The 27,363-nt window shown below is 40.8% G+C and overlaps 1 protein-coding gene across 1 annotated transcript; it reads left to right on the top strand.

Moving 5' to 3' along the window:
* Positions 1–559: 559 nt before the first annotated feature.
* Positions 560–27,363, top strand: ythdc2 (YTH domain containing 2). The gene is made up of 33 exons (XM_070989580.1): positions 560–613; positions 1,060–1,121; positions 1,881–2,046; positions 2,233–2,323; positions 2,962–3,158; positions 4,334–4,521; positions 5,174–5,340; positions 7,661–7,763; positions 8,027–8,183; positions 9,673–9,780; positions 9,881–10,026; positions 10,399–10,534; positions 10,850–10,976; positions 11,276–11,341; positions 11,894–12,072; positions 12,303–12,399; positions 12,793–12,880; positions 13,101–13,181; positions 13,294–13,376; positions 13,547–13,652; positions 14,541–14,660; positions 14,865–15,137; positions 16,074–16,200; positions 16,518–16,723; positions 17,585–17,759; positions 18,619–18,707; positions 19,789–19,908; positions 20,842–20,996; positions 22,467–22,623; positions 23,925–24,131; positions 24,305–24,487; positions 26,527–26,601; positions 26,683–27,363. Exons 3-32 carry the CDS (start codon positions 1,887–1,889, stop codon positions 26,596–26,598), a joined length of 4,164 nt encoding a protein of 1,387 aa, XP_070845681.1. The 5' UTR covers positions 560–613; positions 1,060–1,121; positions 1,881–1,886; the 3' UTR covers positions 26,599–26,601; positions 26,683–27,363.

Below are 27,363 nucleotides of genomic sequence, written 5' to 3'. Positions count from 1 at the left end.
TCCTGATTGCTTTTTTTTATAGTATGCTAAGGCTGTTTTATTAGTATTGATAAGGTGCGTAAATAGCAATATTCGACTGTGCTTTTATTTTAGCGGAATACCGAACCGGAAGTCACAATTCCTGAACTAAATATAACATAAATTTATTATTTTCAGTTTAGTAATGACTTATGTCTCATAATGTCTGATGTGTGTAGTTGGCCTTGCTGACTGACGACCCACAGTATCCTTAAACCAGAGGGATTTCATGCAGTGAAAGGTTACCCGTACAACGAACAATAAAAAGTAATCCAGAGCAGCTAAAGCCTTATGCTTTAACCGCACTGTTGTTAAACCGTTATTGCGATTCAAGAGTTAGAAATAAAATACGCCATTACCCTGTGAGTAAAATGATGTTTTCATGTCCACGTTAGAATTGTTGTCATGACCTATATTCTGAAGGAGTCGGATCGGATGTACTTTCGTGGTTGGCGGCAACACCCCTGCCGGCGGAAGACAGGCAGAACAGGCATGTGATGAAGTACGTTTTCAATTTTTGACCGGGTGCTGTTTCGTTTTGGGACGCTGCTGAAACTCTGCACGAATCAAGTCACAGTGACAGCTTTATGGCTTAGTTAGTTTCATGACAAGGGTGTCCATAAGTTCTAGCTAGCTATAGTTTTCTGTTCATTATGTGTCTCTCACCCCTTAAGCTAGCTGAGCTAAGCTAGTGTGTTTGTGTTTCGATACCGGTGAAATGAAACTCATCAGTCACTAATGATACGCTTCTTGAAAGCAAACGACATCTTAATGGTTCACTTCAACAATGCCTCCGCTACCATTGGTGACGTGAAAATATAGTGACGTACCAGTTTATTTTAAAAAGTTAGACCCAGTATCACAAGTAACCGACAAAGTAAGTTAACTCCTGGCTTCATGTGCCCGAGTCTACAGCTCTGCTAGCAAGTGAAAAATACAAAATACCAACAGTGGTCCACGGAAAATACTTGACTAACTTTAAGCCTGTGACATTATTATAGTAATAATCCTGAATGTTCTCTTCCTCTCTGTTTCACACAGCTGCTGTTTGCTGTCCTCTGACCCTCCATCTTGAGTCCAGTCACAACATCCCGTTCACTGTGGTGAGAACGGCAGAACGCACATTGTCTTCATTGTCTTTTTAAGCAGAAATGTGGTTTTATGTGCAAATGCTGCAAAGTACCCTGCTGGATCTAAACTCTCTCCTCACTGTGCTGTGCTGCTGTTTGGGGCTCTTGGATTCTTACATGATGGATGTGTAACAGAGTTAAAAATACACTTTATTCATCGTTATTTTTATATTGTATTTATGAATGTAAATTCACCTCTGTTACAGATACATCCATACATGTCAGTACTAAAAGGTTCGATGCCCCGTTCTATCATTTTACTGCAAAGTGTTATTGATGTTTTGTCCACTAAAATTCTGACGTACCAGAGCACCTTTTTATTATGTTGCGTTTTACTGTAAGCTGTCCCCCATGGCCTCCCCTGTACCTACATAAGCAGTGTGTAAGCATTAGAAATGGAACTGAAGGGGTACCCTGGAAGGCTGACCATCAACCCAAAATGAACCTGGTTCACGTCCAGCCAGATGTCCTTGTTTCATGACATTCCCCATCTCTCTTCACTAATTTCCATCCAGTGTCTCTAATGTATATTACGAAAAATAAAAAAAATCATATCTGTTTAATGTGGAATTGCACAAAATGTTGAGCAACTTCTTTGATTAAACGTTTTAATAGTTTCAAACAAATGAGCTGTATGAAATGTCCACCTGTATATGTGTTTTGCTCACACTGGGTGGACACGAGACTTCATGCTCTCCCTGTGATAACACACACACTGTTGTTTTGTTGCAGTGCATCATGTCAAAAGCTGGAGCATCTTATCAAAAAGCGGCAAAGAGCCAGAACCCGCCACATCGTGGTTCCATGTCCAACCGCCTCAAAGATATTCACATTGATGAAGAAGTCAAGATATCAGTGAACCTCTCTGTGGAGAGGTTCCACTACAGTGACCAGCAAGGTATCAGCTGTTTTCATTGTTTCATTTCAGAACATAAAGGAGAACATTTCTGTTTGGTCAATCTAAGGAAAGTATTAGTTATTGTTGTATCATGTGACAGAGGTACCACGATGTCATGCTCAGTATTTGTGCCAGTGTGAGCAGGATGGTCCTAATACTCAGCCTTTCCTTTCCCTGACTGAACAGAGATGGAATTCCCCCCCTCCTTGACCAGTACTGAGAGGGCTTTCATTCATCGAATGGCCCAGTCCCTGGGTTACATTTCTAAGAGTAAAGGGTAAGTAAGGACCTGTGTTCATGAAGTATCCCAGTACGCTGAAGCTGTCTCTTTAAGTTATCCCATCAAGTATACTTTCAGTTTGATGACGCACTGCGTGATTTAAGTCTTGTTGCTGTTTAATGCATAATTCCATTGTATGACAACTTTGGTCTTATTTTATAGTTTTGACCACCGTTCTTATCAGTAGTAACATTGTCCTTGGTCCTTGGTGTCTGAGGGGTTGTAGTGTCCTGATCATGAACTGCAACATCCCCAATTTGAGGCTGGCCTTGGACCTTTAATGTATGTCATTCCTCGTCTGACTCGCCACTCATTTCCCCCTCTAATGTTGATTTTCTAGTAACAACATAAAATGCCCCAGAAGGTACTTTAGAAAGTAAGGACATTGGCTTCACAAACCCCCAGTGGGACTTTGATCCTGGATTTCACTCTTTTCTGCTTTATCAAAGCTGCTAAAAGTGATGGACTAAATTATGCAAATATGACCCAAGTTGTAAGTTTTCAAGAGGACCAAAATTAATTTCGAAGTAAGACCACTCTGAGATTTTTGGACCATTTACAACAATGATAAACACAAGGCAAAACCAGTTTTAACAAGTATGTTAATGGAAGAAATTTCTCTGCTTCTCTTTCAGGAAAGGACCAAATCGCTACCTTACCATCAGGAAGAAGAATGGTTCAGAAAAACCTCGGACTTCCATGGCCCTCGCTCTCTCCCACAATTCATTATATTTCATCCACAGCCTGCTTCAGAGGTTTCCTATTAGCAATAAGGAACGCATGGACCTGCAGTCCAACAACAAAAGTGGCATGTCTATGGGTGCAATGCCTGGTGAGTGTCATTGTCTGTGTGTAAAGTAAGACTGCAATGAGTTACACGATGTAAGTGATAATTAATATACAAGGTAAAAGGTTCATTGATTTATCATCCTACAGTATGGCGTTGTACAACAGAATACAAGGTGTAGTCCCTTTATGTGACTGACAAAACAAAAATGATAGAAATGGATAAATATCTGTCAGGCGACAGCAGGGTGAACAGGCAGTGGCTGGCATTGTCTTTTAGTATCATTTGGGCTCTGCACAGGCACCTTACAGATATCACTGATGCTCAGTAGATGGGTACCATTTATGTTCTGTGTGGTTTTAATCACCTGCTGCAGAGCCTCCTCTTCTGGGCTGTGCACATTCAGTGTCAGTCTGTAACATTTCCACCCAGACGCTTTCTATTGATCATCTGTAAAAAATTACAGATGATCATATATCTGTAAAGAACTTGGCACAAGAATTTTACCATCTTAAGTTTCCATATGTATATGGATATCTCTTTTTTCCTTAAATAAATTATCAGCTCTTTGATGTTGTTGACTTTGAGCAGTTTTCCTTCAAATTTGAATTCTCATTGTGTGAAATCCGGCCAGTGGTGGTGGTTTCATCAGAGTGGGGGTGAGAGTCACAGGGTGGTAGTCCTTTAGAGCAGACATTTTTGTAGGTACAGGGACAATGGCAGGTGAGAACACGATGTACTTCCTCTGGTGTGCTGTCTATACAGCCCACCTGCCGTAAACGATATTGTCTCTTTGTTCTCTGTGCTACATGAGGGAAACATTCATAGATTTACAAAGGTTATACCTTTGCATTTGTTTGTTGGATGCTTGTCAATGTCGACACAATGTCTGTTATGCTCTGTGTCCAGTTCACTGTAATTTAGTGATGAAACACAACAAATAGGACATAGACCTAATCAGATAGTATCAAGCTAATTCAACTGTAATTATTTGCTTTGAACAGAAAAAGTTGAATGGCATATCAGATGTTCTGTACACACACATACAGTTGTGTATTACATTAGTTAACATGAATTTCCTGGAGATTATCCCAAGCATTACTGCTTCTTACCTAACCTTAACCTGACCCTCATGTTACCCTGTCCTTAACCCAGGTTGTCAAGCTAAAATGTAATGATTTACATTAAGTCACGTCATATTCTTCCATTTTTCCCCTCAGACAACAGGACGAGTGGGCGCTTAAACAACGGCATACCCAAGGTGCCTCAGAGGAGAAGTCCATCAGAGCTGGACAGTTTTCGATGCTCCCTGCCTGTGCATGAACGCCAGGGCGAGATCGTCCAGCTCATCAGAGAAAGTAATGTGGTGCTGGTGGTGGGAGAGACCGGCTCTGGAAAAACTACACAGGTGAGTCTGTCTGACAGAAATATCTCCAGAACTACTGGACAGATTGAGATGAAAATTTGAGACCCAAGACCTACCCAGACCTGTTGTTGTTCTTGCGTTCTCTCTTCCTCTAGGTTTTAGTGAAGTAGTTCAACAGGATTGACATGAAATTTCGTACACCTATTCATATTACCATCAGGATAAATTGCAATAACGTTAGTGATCCTCTGTCACAAGCACCATCATCAGGCTAAAAATTTTGGTTGTTCACTACTTTGTTTATGACCGAATACCTGCAGAACCAATGACTTTCCCATCAGCCTTCACTATACTTTGTGCTTAGTGCTAATTAGCAATATGCACTTGTTATGACAATAATCTGGATTTGGGGGGATCCAGGTAATCCAGGCTAATTAGCAGCATGATAATTTTATTTCACTGATTCAGCCATTTTCTTTAGGAAAACTGTCAAGCTAAAACAAGATCACAATATCTTGGAAGTGTGCAGAGATTAGTTTAATGAGCTTTTTTTTCAATGCTTACTAAATATCACATTTTTGGAGGGACAAAATTTACTGATTTTACAAAACTATTCTGTAGTATATGTGATTAAAAACAGAGCAATAGTATGAACCCTGTGAAGGTTAATCCGGTTTCACTGTGTATTGTCCAGATTCCACAGTTCCTGCTGGATGAGTACAGCAGAAATGGTGAGCCCTGCAGGATCCTCTGCACCCAGCCCAGACGTCTGGCTGCCATTGCTGTGGCTGAGAGAGTGGCAGCTGAGAGAGGAGAGAGCGTGGGTCAGACTGTCGGCTATCACATCAGACTAGAGAGCAGGTAGATTAGACCAGAGCCTTTTATCTTTGATACAAAGACACTAGCACTTGTTACGCTTATAATCTACATTTGGGAAGATCCAGGTAGCTAAGCCGGTAGAGCATGCACCCCATGTACTCAGGCTGTGTGCTTACCACAGCAGCAGATTCCTAATGAAGGCTAAAAAGGCCCCACAAAAAATGAACGCTCAGAGCAAATAAGTTAATTCAATAATAAACTACAGTAGCTACAGTTCAACAAATCAATCAGGCTTGATTTCAGTTCCAGGTAGATTAAAAAAATAAAAAATAAATAGTTCCAGTGTGGCGGCATGGTGGTGCAGCAGTTAGTGCACGTGCCAAGAAGGTCATCGGTTCAATCCCTGGGTCAGGCAGGGCCTTTCTGTGTGAAGTTTGCATGTTCTTCCCGTGCATGTGTGGGTTTTCTCCGGGCACTCCGGCTTCCTCCCACAGACCAAAAACATGCTCATTAGGATAATTGGTGACTCTAAAATTGTCCTTAGGTATGAGTGTGAGCATGAAGGGTTGTGTGTCTATATGTGTTGCCCTGCGATCGGCTGGCGACCGGCTCAGGGTGTACCCCGCCTCTCGCCCGTTGACAGCTGGGATAGACTCCAGCCCCCCCGCAACCCCGAAAGGGATAGGTGGTATAGACAATGGATGGTTGGAGTTCCAGTGTGGTACATGGTCAGGGATTGGTCAGTACCAGTATGGGACTAGATGTTTTGTGTTTTTGTAGGGAAACCCCATACCATATTTACTCAGAAAAATTGAACTGTACGTGTGTTTTGGAAACTGTGCATATTTTGATTAAATAGAAATTCAGAAATTTCTGATTTGTTCAAAGATCAAATTGTGCAAGCTCATTGTATCCTACTTTTCAATTCAATTTCAATTCAATTCAATTTTATTTGTATAGCGCCAAATCACAACAGAAGTTGTCTCAGGACACTTTCCATATAGAGCTGGTACAGACCAAGCTCTTTTATCTACAAAGAAACCAACAATTCCCCCATGAGCAAGCACTTGGCGACAGTGGCGAGGAAAAACTTCCTTTTAACAGGCAGAAACCTCGAGCAGAACCGGACTCTGGGTGGGCGGCCATCTGCCTCCACCGGTTGGGTGAGGCAGATTGTAAGTTCTTTCCTCAAAACAAACAAAGATGAACTCAGATCAGTTTGTACTCATCAGTCAGTGTGCATACTTAAGATGTAACTTTTCACCAATTGTGTTAAACAAACTGCAAATGCAAAAATTAATTTTTATCATGGCTGAGTAAGTTATGTTGTAAAAATGAGACACTGCATCCATTTAATACATTTATCTGAAATATAGTGGATTGAATTGTTCTCTATTTCTTTGCATTCCCTAAAAAGTACAGTGCAATTAGCATATGAAAAATTGAATTTAAAATTTATTGCACAATTTCAAATTCAATATGTAAGAAATGGCCACTCTTTGAAGGTCACACCAAAGCACCACCAGCATATCACCAGAGTAACTGCTAGCTACTGCTCACTATGTCCTTTGCTGTAGCTGTCTTTGGCTAGCTACTAGCTGCTGTTAGCTAGTTAGCTCAGTTAGCTGTGCAGCTAGTGGCCCTGTTAGCTTTTCTGTTTACCAAGGAAAATAGGTTTAAGACTATTTCCTTTATTTGCAATTTGTGAGTTTATTTTTTTTTATTTATCGGACTAAAAAAAAAGGGAGCTTGGGAATAATAAACTGGGAAACACTGGGAAGGAGCCAGTTTGAAGTTGTTGAGGAGATTCTTCTCAGATCAGTCTATAAAAACCGAGGAATAAATGATTATCCCCAAAAATGCTTAACATGCACCATGTGAGCTAGTAGGAATTAAGTATCCCAACTTAATATCCCGCCATTCATTGCTCTGCACTGTCAGATGTTATAAAACGGACAGCAAAATTCATTCTCCACATCAAATGCTGAAATAGACGCAGTGAGACTGGATTCACTGAGACCCATCCCTTGTTCTCATGACGACGGTCATTCATTCAAGGTCTTCTTTGCTGTCATAACTGTCCCTCTCTCTCTGCTCTTGTGCACCTGAAAGAAAGTCGTGAGGAACGTTCACATAAAAGACAAAAAGCCATTGCTTTAACAGATGGGTGAAACCGGCACTGTTATGTATTTCACGCGTCAAAAGAGTAATGCTCCCGAACCTAATTTAACTAACTAACTAACTAACTTCAAAATGAACATTTACAGCAGATGTTCCTATGTTACATTTGTGAGCTTCTGGAAAAGATTTATGTGACCTCATGTGGAAGTGACTCTTGTAACTGTTGATTTTGAAATCTCAGGGTCTCCCCCAACACGCTGCTGACCTTTTGCACCAGTGGAGTGTTCCTCAGGACATTGATGTCTGGGGATTCCAGCCTGACATCTGTCACACATGTCATTGTGGTGAGCGTCAAGTCTACAAATATTAAGAACAGAGAGTCTCAGAAAACTGGTCAACACTGTAATCCTGCTTTATGAAATGCGCATCATTAAAGCTGAGATTATGCTCTAAAGAGTGCATAACAGCAGGCTGAAAAGCAGTGATTTGCTGCTCTTCCTGGTTAAAATGTGTGTAACCACACCAGCAATGTGACTGAAGAGTGACTTTTCTATTGAACTCACAGAGAAAATCCATCCCATTAAGGTGGCTTACTGTGTTTTAACAGGACGAGGTGCACGAGCGTGATGGTCTGACTGACTTCCTGCTCACTAAAATGCGGGATGTGCTTCAGAAGATCCCCACACTGAAACTGATCCTCTCCAGCGCAGCTCTGGATACAGACCTGTTCCTGAAGTACTTTGGCTCCTGCCCCATTATCAACCGTAAGTCCTGCTCGCTCTGCGTTCATTAAATGAACTCTCGTGTTTATCCCAAACTCAGAGCATGTTTACCTCAAGTGTCATTTTATATTATTATCAGCACATTTCTTTACATTATGAAGGCTCAGAATAACATCCATCCATCCATCCATCCATTTTCTCCCGCTTATCCGGGGCCGGGTCGCGGGGGGAGCAGTCTGAGCAGGGACGCCCAGACTTCCCTCTCCCCGGACACTTCCCCCAGCTCTTCGGGGGGATCCCGGGCGTTCCCAGGCCAGCCGAGTGACATAGTCACCCCAGCGTGTCCTGGGTCTTCCCTGGGGTCTCCTCTTGGTGGACATGCCTGGAACACCTCCCTAGGGAGGCGTCCAGGGGGCATCCGATAAAGATGCCCGAGCCACCTCAGCTGACTCCTCTCGATGTGGAAGAGCAGCTCAGAATAACAAAATAATAATAATAAACTTTATTTATATATATAGCACTTTTCTTAACTGTGTTACAAAACCCAATTAGGTAGATAAAATAAGATACAAGCCACAGACATGAGCACAGAGGAGGTAAAGTCAATGTTAATAAGATCGAATAAATAGGAATAAAAACAGTATAAATAAAATATATGTCAAATATTTCCGAAAGCTTTCGCTATAAGAAAAGATTTAAGAAGACATTTGAAAGAAGCCAGAGACTGAGTGTGTGAGTCAGTAGGCTCCATAGTGTGTGCACTCTATCTAATAACAGAAACCTGATCAGCCTTTGTTATAAACCATGACCTGGGACAAACCAGCAGGGCTCCATCCACTGATCTTAATGGTTGAGATGGCACATACCAGCTCAGCAGACCAGAAATGTATGGAGGACAAGACCATTTAAGACCTTAAAAGTAAGCAATAACATTTTCAAATCAATTTGAAATTTGACTGTGAGCCAATGTAAGGAGGCAAGCACAGCAGTGATGTGATCGTGCCTCTTTGTTCCAGTAATGAGTTGAGCAGCAGCAGACAGTGGAGGGAGTCCTGGCTGATGCCAAAGTGCATTATAGTAATCAAGTGGAAAAAGGAAATAAGCATGTGCAACTCAGAACAGCATGCATACTTGGAGGGACCACCGACCTGTCCCTGCAACCCTTGACACTCTCTGTGCATTCATATACAAATATATGAGGTATATTGAAAACCTTTGGACACACAGATTCATAATGCATAAACTTTTATATCAAAACGGCTGTGGAACATGTGGAGCACCACTCATCAAATAATGGCATTTCTGAGTAGCCCAACTTATTCTGAAATAATGGGAGTGAAGACTGAGCAAAAACACACCCTTTCCCATGAATGATCACAAAAAGAGTGATAAATACTGGAGTGATAACATTTCACATGAGGAGCAGTTCATTCCAGTTTTAAAGATGGGTTATTATTAACTGAAACAATGCAAATTCAGTGTTGCGTTGATTGTACTGTTGATGAATAATGTTTTATTTTTATATTTATAGTCAAAGGAAGACAGTTTGAAGTGAAGGAACTCTTTCTGGAGGACATTCTGAGGCTGACGGGCTTTAACAGTAAGGACATACTGAAATACAAGGGAGAGACAGAGAAAGGTATGAAGCTCTTATAACTGGGCCACCGAATCAGATGAAAAAGAAACGCATCGTATTTGTCTTAATTTCCTGTGTGTGTGTCACATAATCTGCCTCTCAGAGGAGAAGAAGCAGAAACGTTTGACAGAGTGGTGTAAGACAGTGGAGAACAGTTCCGTTGAGGAACAGAGGAACCCTGTGTCTGCCTCAGGCTTCCTCCAGGACAGCAGCTCCCTGGACAGACGGGACAGCGCCTGCAAGCAGCCGGTAAACCAACACACACACACACACACACACACACACACACACACACACACACACACACACACACACACACACACACACACACACACACACACACACCAGCGGTCAGCATCTCATAAATATTTGTGTCAAGAATTGGAAAGAAAGCTTGAGAGCAACGTTCAAACAGAGTCACGGGGTAAGTGGGCGTCGAATCGTCAGTTTGAGGAACTGTCAGAAATTGACAGAAACAGCTTCCCCCAGTCCGCTGTCAGAAAGGTGTGGGGGAGGACGTTTCTGAAGCCTCATCCAGACGAGTTACTTTGGTTATAGGTGTGAAACCTGACCGTTGATGCTTGGCTCCAGGTCGAGTGAATGTGTGATTTTGTGTCACAGAATGAGAGTGGCACAGAACAGCTGGAGCCGTGGCTGCTGAAAGAGATGGACTCCTGCATTTCCAACATTTTCCTCAATGAAGACCAGGATGCTTTCACTCAGCTCTTCAACCTCATCCTCTATGAGAACGTTAACGGTATGACTTTCGGGACTGATCTCTTATTCATCTTCTGCAATCATTCCATGATTTCTCACATTGAACTTTGACATGTAAACACTAATTTTGCTTCTGGATTAGAACTTTCTGTCTGTTTTTTTAATCCACCAACTGTCTTCAACTGAATTGCCAGAAACTTTACTATATTATGACACAAAATATCAAACTGCTCCTTCACCAATGCACATTTTAGTGGTGACCCTGTGCTATCCTGACCATAAAATGAGCATGAGTGGATGTATTATAAATATGAAGCCTCCAGCTGTTTCCTCATACCTGCATTCTTTGATCTAGTGGATTACAGGCACAGTGAGACTGGGTCCACGCCTCTGATGGTGGCAGCAGGTCGAGGGTTCCTCACGGAGATGGAGCAGCTGCTCAGCATGGGGGCCGACATCAACATGAAGGCATCCAATGGATGGTGGGACATGCGTCATGTTAGTCTGATGTTAGGCCGCTATGTTAAATGAAGGCCCGTGAGTTTTCAGTGATTGAAAGGGCTGTCACTACTGTTTTTTGGTGGGTATTCTTTCCTTGTCTATAGGAATGGAGGAGGCATGTATTTTTGTAAGCAGGTATTCATATGACTAGTATTGTAGCTGTATGAACTACAAACAGAACACTCAAGCCTCTTCATCACTTTGCTTTGATTTCAGGCTCCAGGGCAAATGTCAATGCTGTGCATATGTATTAAGCAACAGTGTTTTCTTCTAATTTCAGGACAGCCTTAGACTTTGCCAAACACTTCCAGCAGACAGATGCTATGGATCTACTCAAGTCTTCCATGTGAGTGTAATGTTGACCTCATTGCACAAAACGTGACAATGCAGTGAACTGAAAGACATTTGCAATTCCACTGCCAGCCAGCCTGGTCTAGAAAAATCTGCTGTAAGCTTAACTGGCCATACAGGAGTATACAAAGTACTGTAATATCAACATACAGTTCAGTCACTTATTCTGAGGAACTATATGAAAGTTATTGTGGAAGAGAAGGAGTTGCGTTTGTTCTTTTTGCTTAAGATAATCAATGTTATTAACCATTTATTTAGTGTTTCGGAAATAATGTGTATCTGGATTGTTCAGCGAGGAGATGCATCATTGATTTGGAAGTGCTAATATTCCTCTTTCTGTCATGCTCATTGATGGCTATATGCAAATAATTGTTCAATAAGAAAGATTTAAATTGGGGTACAACATTTAACATTTTCTACATTTTAACTTTACTAAACTTTACCTAAAGTACGGGCATGTTCAGATTTACATTCTGTCATAGTTGGTGTAATGATAGAAGTATTGGACCCTTGGTCAGCCTACACCTGCATTCCTGTTTCTGTGCAGCCCTTTGGGAGAGGTGAGCAGCCTGGATGAGTCCGCTCTGGTGCAGCGTGGCAGTGCAGAGCTGAGTGCTGAAGAGCAGGAGCTGCTCAAACTGTACCACCACAGCTTTGACGATGAGCGAGTGGACCTGGACCTCATCATGGATCTGCTGGAGAACATCTGCTCCACCACCGGTGATGGTACTGTAAGCCTCTGCACTCTTCTACATTTTAACAACGTAGCTGTTGATTGAGCAGTGTGCAGTCCCATTTACAAAAGTAATTGGGGTTATGTTTCATGGCTACAAGAGATGGCTGACAAGTCAACCTGTTGCAGAGTGAACAAGACTATTAATCAGAGCCAGATTTCAAGGAATATGGATGATATTTCAGGATTATTGGAATGTGAGTTGTTATCTGTTTGTCATCAGGTGCCGTCCTCATTTTTCTTCCTGGATACGTTGAGATAGTGGCACTCAGGGACCGCATCCTTTACGATGATAAGAGATTCTCCACCCAGTCTGAGAGGTGAAACACATGCTGTACATAAACAGAGCGGAAGACATTTGAACATCATACAGTATTTATAATTCAGTATGAATATTGCATGATGTTCTTATGCACTCAAGTGTAGCTTATGTTCATTTAAAGTTAAGTTAGTGATGTTTCTTCGTGATATTTTCATATACAGACATACAATAGCATTCCTGAAATATATAATGAAAAATATTGTATCTATAGATGTAGACTCAATCCTGGAGTCATGTTGCCTTAAACAATACACACAGACATATATATTTTTTTAACATGGTCCTTAATTTTGTCGTTTGGGCCATCACTTACTGTCATTTGATTGTGCTGAGCAGAGTATAACATAACAGCATATTGTGTAGTGTCTCTGACAGGTGTGTCGTCTCTTAGGTACAGGGTGTTCACTCTACATTCAGACATGCAGACTCTGGATCAGAAGAAAGCAATGAAGCCCACTCCACCCGGTATCAGGAAGATAGTGAGTATTTGTCACTGGCATCAGTGACTTGTAACCTTCAGCATTCGTCAGTGCACAGACCACATTCATACTTACCTCACTCTTCTGCCAGAATACAGATGCTGACAACTGAGAACCATAATTCAGTAGTGTGGTTTTCCCTTTGGAGGGAATTTTACAGGAAATTTGATGGAAATTGACTCACTATCACAGATTAGAACTGGCCACTTTTTCCTTTCAGATTCTTTCTACAAACATTGCTGAGACGAGTATCACTATCAATGATGTGGTCTTTGTCATCGATTCAGGAAAAGTCAAAGAGGTACAGTCGTTAAAGAGGTGGATTTACAACACAAGACTAACATGAAGCCTGCAATACACAGAATTTCACATATGTGATTAGTGATGAACTAATAAATGTCTTCGTGTTGTAGAAGTCCTTTGATACTCTCAGTCATGTATCAATGTTAAAGACGGTTTGGATCTCGAAAGCCAGCGCTCTGCAAAGGAAGGGAAGGTATCAGCAGCAATGTCCATACTCTGAATTTTTAATCTGATTTTAATGTTCTACGCTACTGAGTTATTGTGGAAGCCTCTGTTGCTGTTAATATCAGTTTTTACCCACTGATATAAATCTGTCCTCTAACGTCCTCTAAAGACTCTATGTAATATGTGATGTGTCCACAGAGCTGGACGCTGCAGACCAGGCATTTGCTTCCACCTCTTCAGTAGACTCAGGTTCAACAACATGCTTGAATTCCAGGTTCCTCAGCTGCTGCGGATGCCACTGCAGGTGAGTAAACGCTTTGAAGGCTTTTTAATATTTTCCTTTTATTTTATTGGGTGCCAGCCAGGACATATCCTGACAAATGTTGAGTCACACACACAAAAAAGTGAGCCAGCATAAAAGATGTGCGCCTTAAATGTGAGTCAAAAAAACTTTAAAATAGATATTTGTAGCAAAAAAAGACAACTTTGGTTGTCAATGATTAGTGAAATGAACACAAGAGCAGAGGCACTGCTTTTCCTATAGACAGAATAATTTGATTGTCTATTAAAGCAACATTGTGCAACTGTTTAACTTTACAAATAACAGCCTCAACATAATTTTGATGGTACACTGACTTGTAATAGGGACAATGGCACCTCTTTCATTCCCACTCCATGCCATGTACGCCTATTCTATTTAACTGTAACTTGGTTTGACGGTGGATGCTCCACAAAAGGAAGCCCCTGTGTTCATGTTCGTTGATTTTATTCAAGCACATTTGTCCTTGGAACTCATCCAGTTTAGCATGTAAACTGTATTAAGTCAACCTTTAAGCTGAGGCCCATTTTTGGAGTTTTGGGAATGACATATACGACATGGGCTCAGGAACACTGTGTAAATCCGCCTGAAAACACAGTTCATTTGCAAATGATGACATTCTGTTTTTCTTCATGTTTTACACAGTGTCCCGGCTTTTTTAAATTAGGGTTCTTCATCTACCTGACTTGAAAGTCAGCACACTGTAGGAATAGAAAGAACAATGGCTGCAGTAGCTATCAGAGTAGTTTGTATTTTTAAGATTTTATTAGAATGAAGTAAATCTGTGTGAGCACTAACACAGTGCTTCTCAGCAATGCTGGAGACCATGTAACTGCATGTTCTAGTAATGATATATCGTCTTGTGTGTTTAAGGAACTGTGTCTGCAGACCAAACTGCTGGCTCCCTCCTCCTGTCCAGTAGCTGAGTTCTTGTCCAAAGCTCCACAGCCTCCTCCCACTCATGCCATCAAGAATGCTGTGCAGATGCTAAAGGTAAAAATTACCAACAAATACTGCTGTATACCTCACTTAATTATGATCTCTGACCCAACTAAACACTATACACACACAAACAGGCATCCACATGCCACTCTACACACACAAACAGGCATCCACATGCCACTCTACACATCCACATACAGTATTCCAGCAGTAAGTCATTGAGTTTGTATTCACTCCCTCCACCTTGCTCTTCAGACAATAGATGCGATGGACCAGTATGAAGACCTGACTGATCTGGGATGCCACCTGGCTGATCTGCCTGTGGAGCCCCACCTGGGCAAGATGGTGCTTTGCGCTGTGGTGCTCAAGTGTCTGGACCCCATTCTAACCATCGCCTGTACACTGGCCTATCGTGACCCCTTCATCCTTCCCGCCCAAGGCTGTCAAAAAAAAGCTGCTCTACACTGCCGCAAAGTTTTCTCCTGCAGCAGCTTCAGTGACCACATGGCTCTGCTGAGAACCTTCCAGGTAGGCTTCATGTAAGATGAATGTGAATGTAAGAAGCGCTTCATTCGAGGAGGATATTAGGACCCTCAAGTAGACAGAAAGTAGTAGGAGGTCACAAAATAGTTAGCAAGTTAGAAAAGCAGAAAAAATATACAGTTTTTCTACTAACTGAAATCATATGTATGTTTCTGTCTTTTCTATAATCTTTGCTTTTTCCTGTGAAATAAATGCTAGTTTTATCTCTTTAGGTCTGGTGGACACTTTGCATTGCTTTGGCAAAACGGAGTGGGGGCTTGGGTTATCTACCCATCTGCAGAGTACCTTTTCCTCCCAAAAACAAAATGGGAAAATAGAAAACTGGGCAAGGACCCTTTCCACTATTTTCCCACATTAAGCACCTTTAAATAACCAATAAAAAGTACAATTTAGAATATGAGAAATTGACAACTGTTATTTATAGAAGTAGTTTTTGACAACCGTTCTCTAACTTTAGTAAGATTCCATAGAAATTCAGATCATTTCAGCATTTAGGATAACATCATCAATATCACATCTAGTGCCAGTCGACCATTATAAACAGAATTGATTAAATTCCAAGTGCTTTTAATATCATATTGACCTGAATTAATGTATGTTCCAATGTTAAATAAATATCATATTGACCTGAATTAATGTATGTTCCAATGTTAAATAAATTAATTTACTCATATGATTTATTTCCATTCATTGTAAACAGAGTGTCTAGAAGCCCAGAATGTTCAGCTTGTCATACAGTAGACCAAGAAAACAGTAGGAAGGAATCATCATGTTCTGGTTAACAATATATTATCCTAACATTTATTTTTCTCAGTGTAATGTAACAATTTATTAGGATACTGATATGAGGCCACATTCCGCAGTGATAGTTGAAAGCTGGCCTAAGATGTTTTCCGTCACGTTTGTCCTGTGTGGTGTCAGGCATGGCAGAAGGCCCGCAGTGACAGATGGGAGAGATCCTTCTGTGAGAAGAACTTTCTGTCCCAGGCTACCATGGACATGATACTTGGCATGAGGACACAGCTGCTGGGACAGCTTCGTGCTATTGGTCAGTCCTACTTTTCATGTATATTCCAATTTCACTCCACCAGGGGTGTGTGGTATGACCCAACATGCCACACTGTCATTATAACTTTAACATTAAAGCTGCTACAAAGTCCAAGAATCCCTCACAATAGTGATCAAAGTCCTGTAACACAAAAATATGAATATGGAAGTCTGCATTGGCTGAAACTCAGTTTTGACGGACTTGGACCTGTGAGAAAACAATTCATTGGGACATTTCTAATTTAAACTTTTTTTTTTTTTGTCGAATTAATGAATAATATGAAGACTTAATTTTGAAACATCCTGTTTGTCCTCCAGGTTTCGTTCGGGCCCATGGGGGCAGTGATATTCACGATGTGAACCTGAACTCTGAGAACTGGGCCGTGGTGAAGGCAGCCCTGGTGGCTGGCATGTATCCAAACCTGGTCCATATCAACCCAGAGACCTCCCTGCTTTCCAGTCACAAAGAAAGGAAGATCCACTTTCATCCCACATCTGTCCTGAGTCAGTCCCAGCTGAAGGGGGTAGGAAACAAAACATTTAATCAATATGTAACTCTGTCTTTGAGTCGTGGTCTCATTCCATTCACTGAGTAGTTCCATGAGGGGCCAGACCTGAACAGCAGTGTAGGATCCATTTCTGCACCCATGACTGGTTAACACAAATATCATGAACCCATACGGTGTAAAATATTTTTCTTAGAAAGAAAGGACACCAATAAATCAAATCCAGCATATTTGTTTCTTATGTTTAGCTTTCTGAAAAATATAGTTACACATGTGTTTGTCCACCTCCTTCAAGATACGTAGGTGGGTGAAGTCACCTAGTCTGGGCACCTTGTTTGGTGTTTGCCGATGATTTCTGGAAGAAATCCCTCTCTTTCCTCTTGCTGAGTAGTTCTTTATACAAATTGTGCTTTTAAGGAGACAGGTTCAGCAATCAGATCAACAAAAATGATTTCAACCACATTGGCCCATAGGTAATTTGTGTTTTTTTTTTTCTACACCCCCTATACAAAGCACACACAGACTGATCAGCAACCATTTCTTAAACATTTCATAAATTACCGAGCAAGAACTGCTACTGGAGTAATGGACAGTTCTCAGATAATAGCTGGGTGTTAAAACAAATACAGGCAGGTAAAAAAGGTTTTTATAAAACGCAGCACTTGCTGCTGTTGCTTTAAAATCAAAAACTTCCAGGAAGCAAAGGGAGTCTATTAAACTGCAGGGAAGTTTTTAATGTAAAGCAGATGGAGTAAGTGTTCAGTTTTTAATCTGGCATAAATTCTGTACAGCATTTTTAAAAAAGTAGTGACCTCATGATATCAGCGAGACACTCCCTTTTTTCTTTTTATTTCTGATGTGTGTGTTCTTGCTGTTTAGAACAACCCAGCCTACCCCACAGACTGGTTGATCTACGATGAGATGAGCCGAGGCCACAGGATGGCCAGTGTCCGCTGCTGCACCATGGTGACTCCCATCACTGTGGCCATATTTGGAGGTTGTGCTAAACTACCCAGGTCTGCCCTCCAGGAACCAGCTGAACAGAAAGGAGCTGGTAAACAATTTTAAAAAACTGCATGTGTTTTTCACACTGTTTCAGTTAAATGTGTTTACCTGAAATAACAGAGAACCAAGTTAGTCATCAATGCACATTTTGTCCTCTGAGAATTATGTGTATATTGTTAGTTAAGTCTCATGTTATCACGTAGCTAGCAACATGGGCTAAATATGGTGATGCCTATCACAGCAAGATATTCTGACCATTGGCCGGATTTCCATGAACTTGTATGATTCCTGATGATACTGACCCCTGTGACTGCTAGACAGTGCACACTGTACATAATCTGCAGAAAGCTATCCATCTCCATTAGTTTGTCCACAAACTAATTGGTAGAACCAACCACCCATTGACAACATGCTTACTTTCCTACTAAGAATAAGGACTCTGCACCCATTATTGCCAAAATAATCCAACAAAATACCCTTTGGACATGGTCACATGGTTACAATTCCACACATCACATGCAGGCTGGATGAGAAAACCCCCACGACCTTTCCAGATGCTTTGCGAGTATAAAGCTCTTCCATGACCAGGACATTGTTCCTCCTGAATCTGCTTCTCCTTTCCAGCACCCTAGAAAAAGCTTTACTGTGGAGGCTGAAGATGCTGTGATAACTGAATTGCATAAGCAGTGTATAAACCAAGTCATCCCAACACTATCCAGACTCTTGGGCATTATCTTCCAAAGAGATGGGTCTGTGTTTCCTTGAGCCCTCCAGCATTGCCTTCTCCCCTAGCAATGTGATTCTTTCACCATCTGACAGGGTGTTTGCTTGAACCTCAGGCCTATCAAAAGGATGGACCCCCACCAATTTTCCTCAAACGTCTCATATCTCCATGATCTTCCCTTCAGACAGTCCCCTGGGTGACAGTGACAGTGAGACAGAGGACCTGGCTGGGTTGAGAATTGATGACTGGCTCATTTTCCAAATGGACAGAGAGGTGAAGGAACATTGCTGACCTTTCAACCTTTTAAATGTTTGTTTATGAATTTTAATGAGAGATGTACTCATATAAATAATTGGTTGAACAGGATTTAAAATCTTATGGATAATGGATCCAAGGGTGGGAGTTGCCATTGCCTTTGTCCAAGTGCCACATGCCATGCACACATCAGAAAGATATGTCTTACAGTTTCAAAGATAAGGTACAAAAAAATCCAATCAATTGTAATCCATAAGAGGAAACATGACAGATTCACACGTGATAAGAAGGGCTTTTTCCAATGAAGAAACATATTTAAGATCACTCATATTTTATCACTTGACAGGCCTGAGAAATGAATCTATACTCCTGTGTAGATCTGAATTGTTGTGTCCATATACAGCACATTCAATGTTTTTTCTTAGCTTTTATTATTTTCTACGTTGTAGATTAATTCTAAGGACACCAGCACTATAAAATAACACACATGGAATTATGTAGTGAACAAAAAAGTGTTAACTAAGTAAAATATGTTTTAGATTTTCTATACTTCAAAGTGTCTTTAATGACAGCTTTGCCCACTGTTGGCCTTCTCTCAGCCAGCCTCTAATCACCTGGAATGCTTTTCCAACAGTCTTAAAGGAGTTCCCAGATATCCTGAGCACTTGTTGGCTGCTTTGCTCTCACTCTGCAGTCCAACTCAACCTAAACTCTACCTCTTGAAGCTGGCTGAGAGAATGCTAATATTATACAAAGCTGTAATCAAGACAAACGATAGGCATTTAACACATACACACATTCATCGTTTTGATGTCTTCAGTATTAATCTATGATGTAGAAGACAATAGGAACAAATTAAGAAAAACAAACATCCAAGAATCGAGTAGGAAAGTGTCAAAACTTGTCAGTGGTAGTGCAGTAATTTAGTTTCTCAGGTTGGCTAACCAACCTTTTAAAAGAACAAAAAGTTTTACGATATTTCTCTCTTTTCAGTTTTGCTATGTTGCTCTTATGTTTGTTTTCATCCAGCCTCCTTGATATTTTGCGCTAAATCTTACTTTCATGCAGTTTTGTCTTATGTTGTTTATGTTGTCGTCAGGCTGCAGGACTGGCTTTTGAACTGAGGCAGAAGTGGCAAAACTTGTTCATCAAGAGGATCCGTTGTCCTTCGAAGCCCTGGTCTGAACAAGACGAGGCCATCATCAGCACCCTGGCTTCTGTATGTCATATTCTCTTCTTCTAAGTTTCATTTGGTTATGCAGAAAGGGGTCAAATTTAGGGTGAGCAACTTCAGACAAATCATCCACTTCTTCTTCCTCACTTTCCCCTCCATTATAACCATCACTGTTACAACACACATTTTCATATGCACTTTTTTTTTATATTATTTGTGTGTGTATAGCTCTTCTGCATTCATTAAATTTGTTGATGTGATGATGTTAAAATGTAGCCACACATTAACAAGTAGGGGTCTAATTTAGGGATGTCTCTTTTTATGTTTATCCACGGAGGGTTGAACCTAGGACACCTGGACTTGGTTGTAGATACTTGGAGATACTTTTGCCTCCCATTCAAGGGGCTTCTTCACTTCTCACTGACTTGACCACATCTGACCTCATGTGACAACTCCAACAACTGCCATTTACGCTTGACCTCAGGTGACTCCAACAAGTCTGACGACTGCTCACACAGCCAGGAGCACTAACAATATCAGTGGTATCATTAACCTTGTTACCACTTCCGCAGAAGTTAAATACCTAAGTCCAGTTGCCCTTCGTTCAACCCTCCTTGGATAACCATGACCAGGCCAGGCACAAAGGTCTGCCTCAATGCAACTTGTAATCAGGTAACAAATAATAATTTAATAAACTCATTAACACCAACAGCTCCAACAATAAATTGTTCTAAATTGTATGTCAGTGTACTTTACAGTCGTATTACATCTGTTAAAAAGAACAATAACAAAGTGTAAATTGTATGTAATGTAAGAATGAGGAGTATGTTTTAAATCAGTTTATTGTCAAATTGAAAATTTGGTGAATATTCCAAATTCACAGTCATCTAAATGGTGCAGTTACAGTTGATTTGTGGCTATTTGTCATTTCTGACTGAGAATACATTTTAATCATGACCTGAAACTGTTTTCCCTCAGGTGCTCTCAGCAGAGGATCATTTAGCAGGCCTGCAGCAGCCCACAGGGATTGGCCAGCGGCCCCGGTCCATCCTCTCATCAGAGGAGAGACCCCATGCTTCTGTGAAGAACTACAAGAACAGCCCGCAAATACACACCAACACCACCAATGACAAGTAATCCCACAACAATATTTATATCATTGCAGTGTAATGTATTGTGGTGTTTTAAAGATATAGACATTTTCTAATCACTGGACTAAAAAGAGCAAATATCCCCACTTTTCTCCTTTAGCTTCTGGTTTTACTGTTGCTATAGTACCATCTCCTTAAATAACACCACCTCTAATCCTTGTAGTGTCATGTCTGTAGAATAACAGATATAGAGAACTTTAGTAATTCAAAAGGGAAAATACAGTGTCATAGCAGCCACTTTGAAAATTAAACAAAGCAGATAGGTGAGCAGAATTGTAATGTCAAATTGTAATATTAAATAGATTTACCTATACAGTGAATATATGTATAATATATGAATATAACTCATTGACACTAAATGCAGATGGTTCTTTTCAGGATCTGAAGTGCTAAAGATCAATTCATATGAAAATGAGTAAATGTAGAAGTCCATTTGAGCAGTCTGTCAGATAAATGAGGAAGTGAAGTAAGGTGTCATTGCCAGAGGAGTCCACTGTCCCGACTCATTGCGTCTCTGCTGCAATTTGGTGCAAGCAGTGAATAATGTTGTACTTCCAAAAAAAGACAATAGCAGAGTCATCTGAAAACTTCTGCAGATGACAGGACCCAGAGTTGAAAGTCAGAGGTGGTCCAAAGGTTTGGAAGAGGAAAGGGGAGAGTGGTTCCCTGTGGTCCACCTGTGCTGCTCACCACCTGTTCACACAGCCTTGTAGCCACACAAACTGTGGAGGCATCTGCCTGCACCTCTACAGCCTCTCTCAGCAGCAGGAGCTGGATGGTGCTAAAATTATTGGAGAAATAAAAGAATATGATCCTCACAGTACTCCCTCCTTTGCCCAGATGAGAGTGCATTCACTGTAGCAGGTGGATGATGGCATCCTCTGCTGCGACCTGAGGGCAATAGGCAAACTGCCGAAGGTCTGTAGACGTGACATAATCCCAGCTGTTCTCAACGGGCTCTCAGTTTGAAATGTGCAGAAGAGTTGAGTTTCATTGACAGAGGCCTGAAAGTGCCTGAAATTAATAGTAATAGGAATGAATAAGTAAATGAATGCAGGATTTGTGTAAAAAACAGACACTCACACAGTGATGAGTATGACATGACATGTTTCACTGATGGAATTAGTGCTGTGGAAATGTACATTTAGCTGAATTTGTCAACACAACAGATAAAGACATGGAGGAGGAGTTGTTTGCATCAACGGCAAATTTAAACGGGATCAGATCAAAAAGACGTCTTTGTACAGTATGATAAGATATACTTAAAATATCAAACAGGTGAAATCAGAAATACAGGCATGTCTCTAATATAAGCCTGTTTCATATGAAGGCCTTTGAATTCTTTCTGACATTGTGGTGAATAAATGCCGAGACTTGTGTTTGATAATTTAGGATAATCACTTATGTTCTATTCACTTCATACTAATGCACAATGTTGCCACTTCTCCTCAGGTCTTGTAGGAGTCCAGCAGCCCCAGGTCAGCTTGAGATGAAAGCCCATAGCAGAGATGAGGCCTCACTGCTCATAAATCAGCGCTTCAATGACCCTCACTTCTCCAGTAATTCGAACATTCCCCCTGACAGCCCCTGTCCTTCTTCCTTAGGAAAGGTATTCACTGTCTGCCAATCATTGTTGATCCTTCCCATTATTATTTTTTTTATTTTGTGACCTTTTAAAGCCTTCTTTCAAAGTGTTCTGATGCATACATCTGTGTTTGTAAGAATAGTGGGAAAATCCTTGTGAAAACTGTGCAGTCTATGTATTGTTTTTAGCCCTTCATCCTGTTTTGTTTCTGATGTTTGTTTCTGATCAAATTTCTTTGGAGTCTGTGAAGGCATCCACACATGTTTATCTGTGGAGTGTTGAATCTAGGGCAGCTGGACTTGGTTGGAGATTGGTTTGAGATACTTGAAAGTGTTTTGCTTCTCATTCAAGGGGCTTCTTCAGTTTATCTTTTTTATTCCACATGTTCTTCTTACGGGCACATTGGCGCAGCAGGTACTGCGCGTGCCTCACAGCAAGAAGGTTGCTGGTTTGATTCCCAGGCGGGGCCTTTCTGTGCATGCGTGGGTTCTCTGCGGGTACTCCGGCTTCCTCCAACAGACCAAAAACATGCTCATTAGGTGAATTGGTGACTGTAAAATTGCCCCTAGGTGTGAGTGTGAGCATGAATGGTTGTTTGTCTTGTATGTTGCTCTGCGATCGACTGGCGACTGGTCCAGGGTGTACCCCGTCCGTTGACAGCTGGGATAGGCTCCAGCCCCCCCGCAACCCCGAAAGGGATAGGTGGTATAGAAAATGGATGGATGGATGGATGGATGGATGGATGGATGGATGGATGGATGGATGGATGGATGGATGGATGTTCTTCTTACATTAACCGCAGTGCAACTTGACTGCTTACACTTTGATGAGAGTTTGTGTTGTGTTAGGTGCAGCGAATGTAGCCTGGAGCCTCAAGCAGATTCCATTGACACTAACTCAAGTGACATCATCATTTTTATGCGATTTCAGTATTAGTCAGTATCTTCCTAAACTAAAGACATGCAGGGGTTTGTTGTACAGCAGTAAACAACCCCCACTGTGTCTGATCCCTAAAACGGGGGATCATCATAGAACATTTCTGAATTTCCTACTTCATTAGCCACTATATCAGCAGTCTGTGGGCAGATGTCTTGCAGTAATTTATGATTTAATCAGCAGTGGAGAACATTAGTTTGGGTCTCTGAGGCCAGGGGCAACGGCTTATGATGATGCTGTGGTCAATCCTCTGTAGAGAGTCTCATTTGGGCAGGAGGTGCAGGTCACCCCTCAGTGTTTTGGATTGACATATTTAGTTTTCCTAGTTGCTATCTCATCAACAAATAAGGTAAAATAATATTTTTTTCCATTTGTCCGCATGTTCCTAGCAGGTGTCAAAGCCTTTGTCTCAAACAGGCTTTTCATCAGTGCGGTACTTCATCATGAAGAGCAACAATATCAAGAACATAGAAATTTCTCAGCAGAAAGGTATCTGGTCCACCACACCAAGCAATGAGGCCAAACTCACCAAGGCCTTCCTGGAGAATAACCTCATCATCCTCATCTTCTCCGTTCAGGGTTCTGGACACTTCCAGGTAAAACTGTGACAGATGGAAAAACTAATTCTGTAAAACCTGCATCGTACTAAATGTAATCAGTGATTAGAATTTAGACCATATGTGCCATAATATTGACCCTCACTGTAAAAGGTCAATATGAAGGAGAATTTTTAACAGAAAAGAATAACTGTAGTTTGTCCTTTTCACAGGGATACGCTCGCATGGCATCAGTCACCAGTCAGGAGAACTGCCAGGAGTGGGACTTCTTGGGACTAGGAGGAGTTTTCAGTGTGGAGTGGATCTGCAAAGAGTGTCTTGTCTTCCACTGCACCCAACACATCCTCAACCCATGGAACGAAAACAAGAAGGTCCAGATCAGCAGGGATGGACAGGTGAGAAGACAGTGCATACACAGGGTGCAGCCGGCTCGGTTTCATATCATAGAGGCTGTTTTGCTTCATGATATAAGCACTTAGACTCTGATAGACCCACAACATAAATCTGTCTAAATCAATCCAGTGGCCTCTTGCTGATCCACAGCAGATTAGGGAACACGATCAACAATAGATGACTAAAATAATCACAGTAAACCTAAACTGAAATGGAGTAAAACACATAAGAAATGCATAGTTTAAGCTCGTAATTAATAACTTTCCCAAGCAAATCTGGCGTCTTCTCATAGCTGTTATTTCATAAGAAGCTGGCTATCAAGTCATTCATTGAAAGAGGACTAGTGTTTAGTGCTAGCTATCTCCTGAGGAACAATGAGCTTTTTTCCTAAATTCCTAAATTTCCTAAATCAGCTGTCATTTTCCAGCCCCTCCCTGCCTCGAGCTGCCCTCAAAAATGCTGCCCTCAAAGCATTTTACTCAAAAATGCTTGTTGTCTGACTTGTTCACCTTCATCTTGTTTCATTTTTGCATCCAGTGAGTTTACTTCTAAACACTCTCAATGGCTGCTGCTTGACATGTCAGCACTTGATTGACAAATGACTAGTCCCAGTATACAGTGAGTTGCAGTCGTCCAAGCAGATAGGATAAAGGCATGGATGGCCTTCTCAAGATCTTTGAAAGATAACTGGCTTTTACTACTTAATTTTCTTACTTGTCAAACTTAATCAAATATCACCTCGAGGTTTTTGGCATGGGGTTTGACAAGGGTGGACAGGTTGTAAGACTGTTGGTAATCATTTTGCTGTAGGATGTTTTGTTAAATTCAACACTTTACGTCCTCAAGGCAGTTCATGAGACTGACTAGATTGGACTGGTCTTTTGATTTCATGGGGAGATAACGACACGTCTCATCAGCATAACAGAAGGAATAAATATTGTATTTTTGAATGATTTGGCCAAGAGGAAGCATGTTCATAAAGAAAAGAATGGGACCTAGGTCTGAACCTTGTGGGACACCACAGGAGAGACTAGCTTGGGGAGAGAAAAAATTGTCCGTGTTGACGGAGGAGCTTCTATTTTTGAGGTAGTATGTGAACCAGTTCAAGGCAGTCCATCAATCAAATACTGCACTGAGGTGAAGAAGTGGAATGGCACAGTCACCAGAGTTGATAGAGAGCAACAGGTGAATGTACACTTTCCACAAGGCAGACTCTGTGCTATGATAAGCCCCAAGACCTGACTGAACTCTGTCCAAGATGTTGTTTTGTATGCGTGTGTGGCAGCAATTGACTTTATGATGTGTGAGAGTTCACAACATGAGAAAGAGTAGAATAAGACCAAAACATGATGCAGTCATAAGCACTGCTTCACCAAACACTTATTCAATACTTTGATTCCATCATCACCATTCTACTGTAATAATTGAACCCACACTGTCTTCTTGGCCAGTAGAGCCACTTATTGAGCTGTTGTTGTCGTGCTTCCCGTGATTGGTTACACTGTACACAGAGCAATGAAAGCAGTGATATGATTGGCTGAGAGAGCATTTAATAACCACCACATCCTCTGATCTATATTCTCTTTCAGTCAACTTTTTAACACTTGGCACTGCGGCATCTACATGAAACCGTATAGGATGTGGAAACATTCTGAGCACCTAGGATGTTGCATATGCACGATTAAGATAGGGTCCTAAATGTATATTATGACTGTAACTACTAAAATTACTACAACTACTAAAACTAATCATTTCTATTTTTCATCAATTTATCAGCTGTGCTTACTATTAGTTGTTTTCCATTAAACTCCAGAAAATAGAAAAAAATGCCTGTCACAGTTTCCCAGAATTAAAGGTGAAGTTTTGTTCACCAAACTGATGAAGATATTTCATTTCAAATGAGATGTAAATTTCAATAATTGTCTTGACGCAATCATTGATAACATTGTTAATTGTTGCAAAACTCTGTCAGTTGCTTTGATGTTAACTAGCTTAATTACTGCATTTTAAACATCTTCCCCATCTCTTTTGTCTCATATAGGAGTTAGAGCCTCAAGCAGGCAGCCAGCTGCTGTTACTGTGGAAGAGATACTCTGCCAATCAAGTTCAGTAAGAGGTAGCTGCAGATCCTCTCCCTACACTATTTACATAGCTCTTTAGTTATTACATGTTTTATGTTTTATTTTACCTTCAACAGCACTACCAGACTGCATTTACCAGCTTAAGGCAAGGTGGCAGGACAATGGAAGAGGGATGGATTCATTTGAAAGTCAAAGTTCAACTGTTGTCTTCTCTTGTTTCTCCATTTTGTCTAATTAACAAGCAAGCGCTCATTCATTTTTTATTGCTTGTATTCACAATGGTACTCATTTTTTGTATCAATAGTATGTTAAAATATCTGTGTCTCTATGGACTTAAGTTAAACACATTTGACATGAATTAGAATAGATGACACATGTTCATATCACAAATATTTTGATTTGATACAGATGTTCGTTCAGATGTCCAGTCAGCTTTAATGACACTGATGGTACTGTGCTGAATTTCTGAGATTGGGTTCCTAAAAATTGTTAATATTATAATATGTTAATATTTTATATGTTGAAGTTTGACTTTGATGTTGTGGGCATCATCAAGGACTGTTTATGGGACTCAATAATAATAATTTAATGCATTTGTCAACTTCTTGAAAATGTTTTCTGGGATGAAGACAGAAAAAACACTTGATATACATTGTTAGTATTTGAACCTTGAAATTTCAATTTGTTCATTTTCTCTGCAGTATGAAGACAGATGAAAAATGAACTTTTGACAGTTGAGTTAAGGTGTCTGCATGATTGTGTTAAATGGATGACAAAAATAAATAGATTTCATTTTA

This window comes from Chaetodon trifascialis, chromosome 20 (assembly GCF_039877785.1).
Source record: "Chaetodon trifascialis isolate fChaTrf1 chromosome 20, fChaTrf1.hap1, whole genome shotgun sequence".
NCBI classification, from domain to species: Eukaryota; Metazoa; Chordata; class Actinopteri; order Chaetodontiformes; family Chaetodontidae; genus Chaetodon; species Chaetodon trifascialis.
The sequence above is the reverse complement of the archived record's forward strand: the minus strand, read 5'-3'. Positions and strand labels throughout refer to the sequence as shown.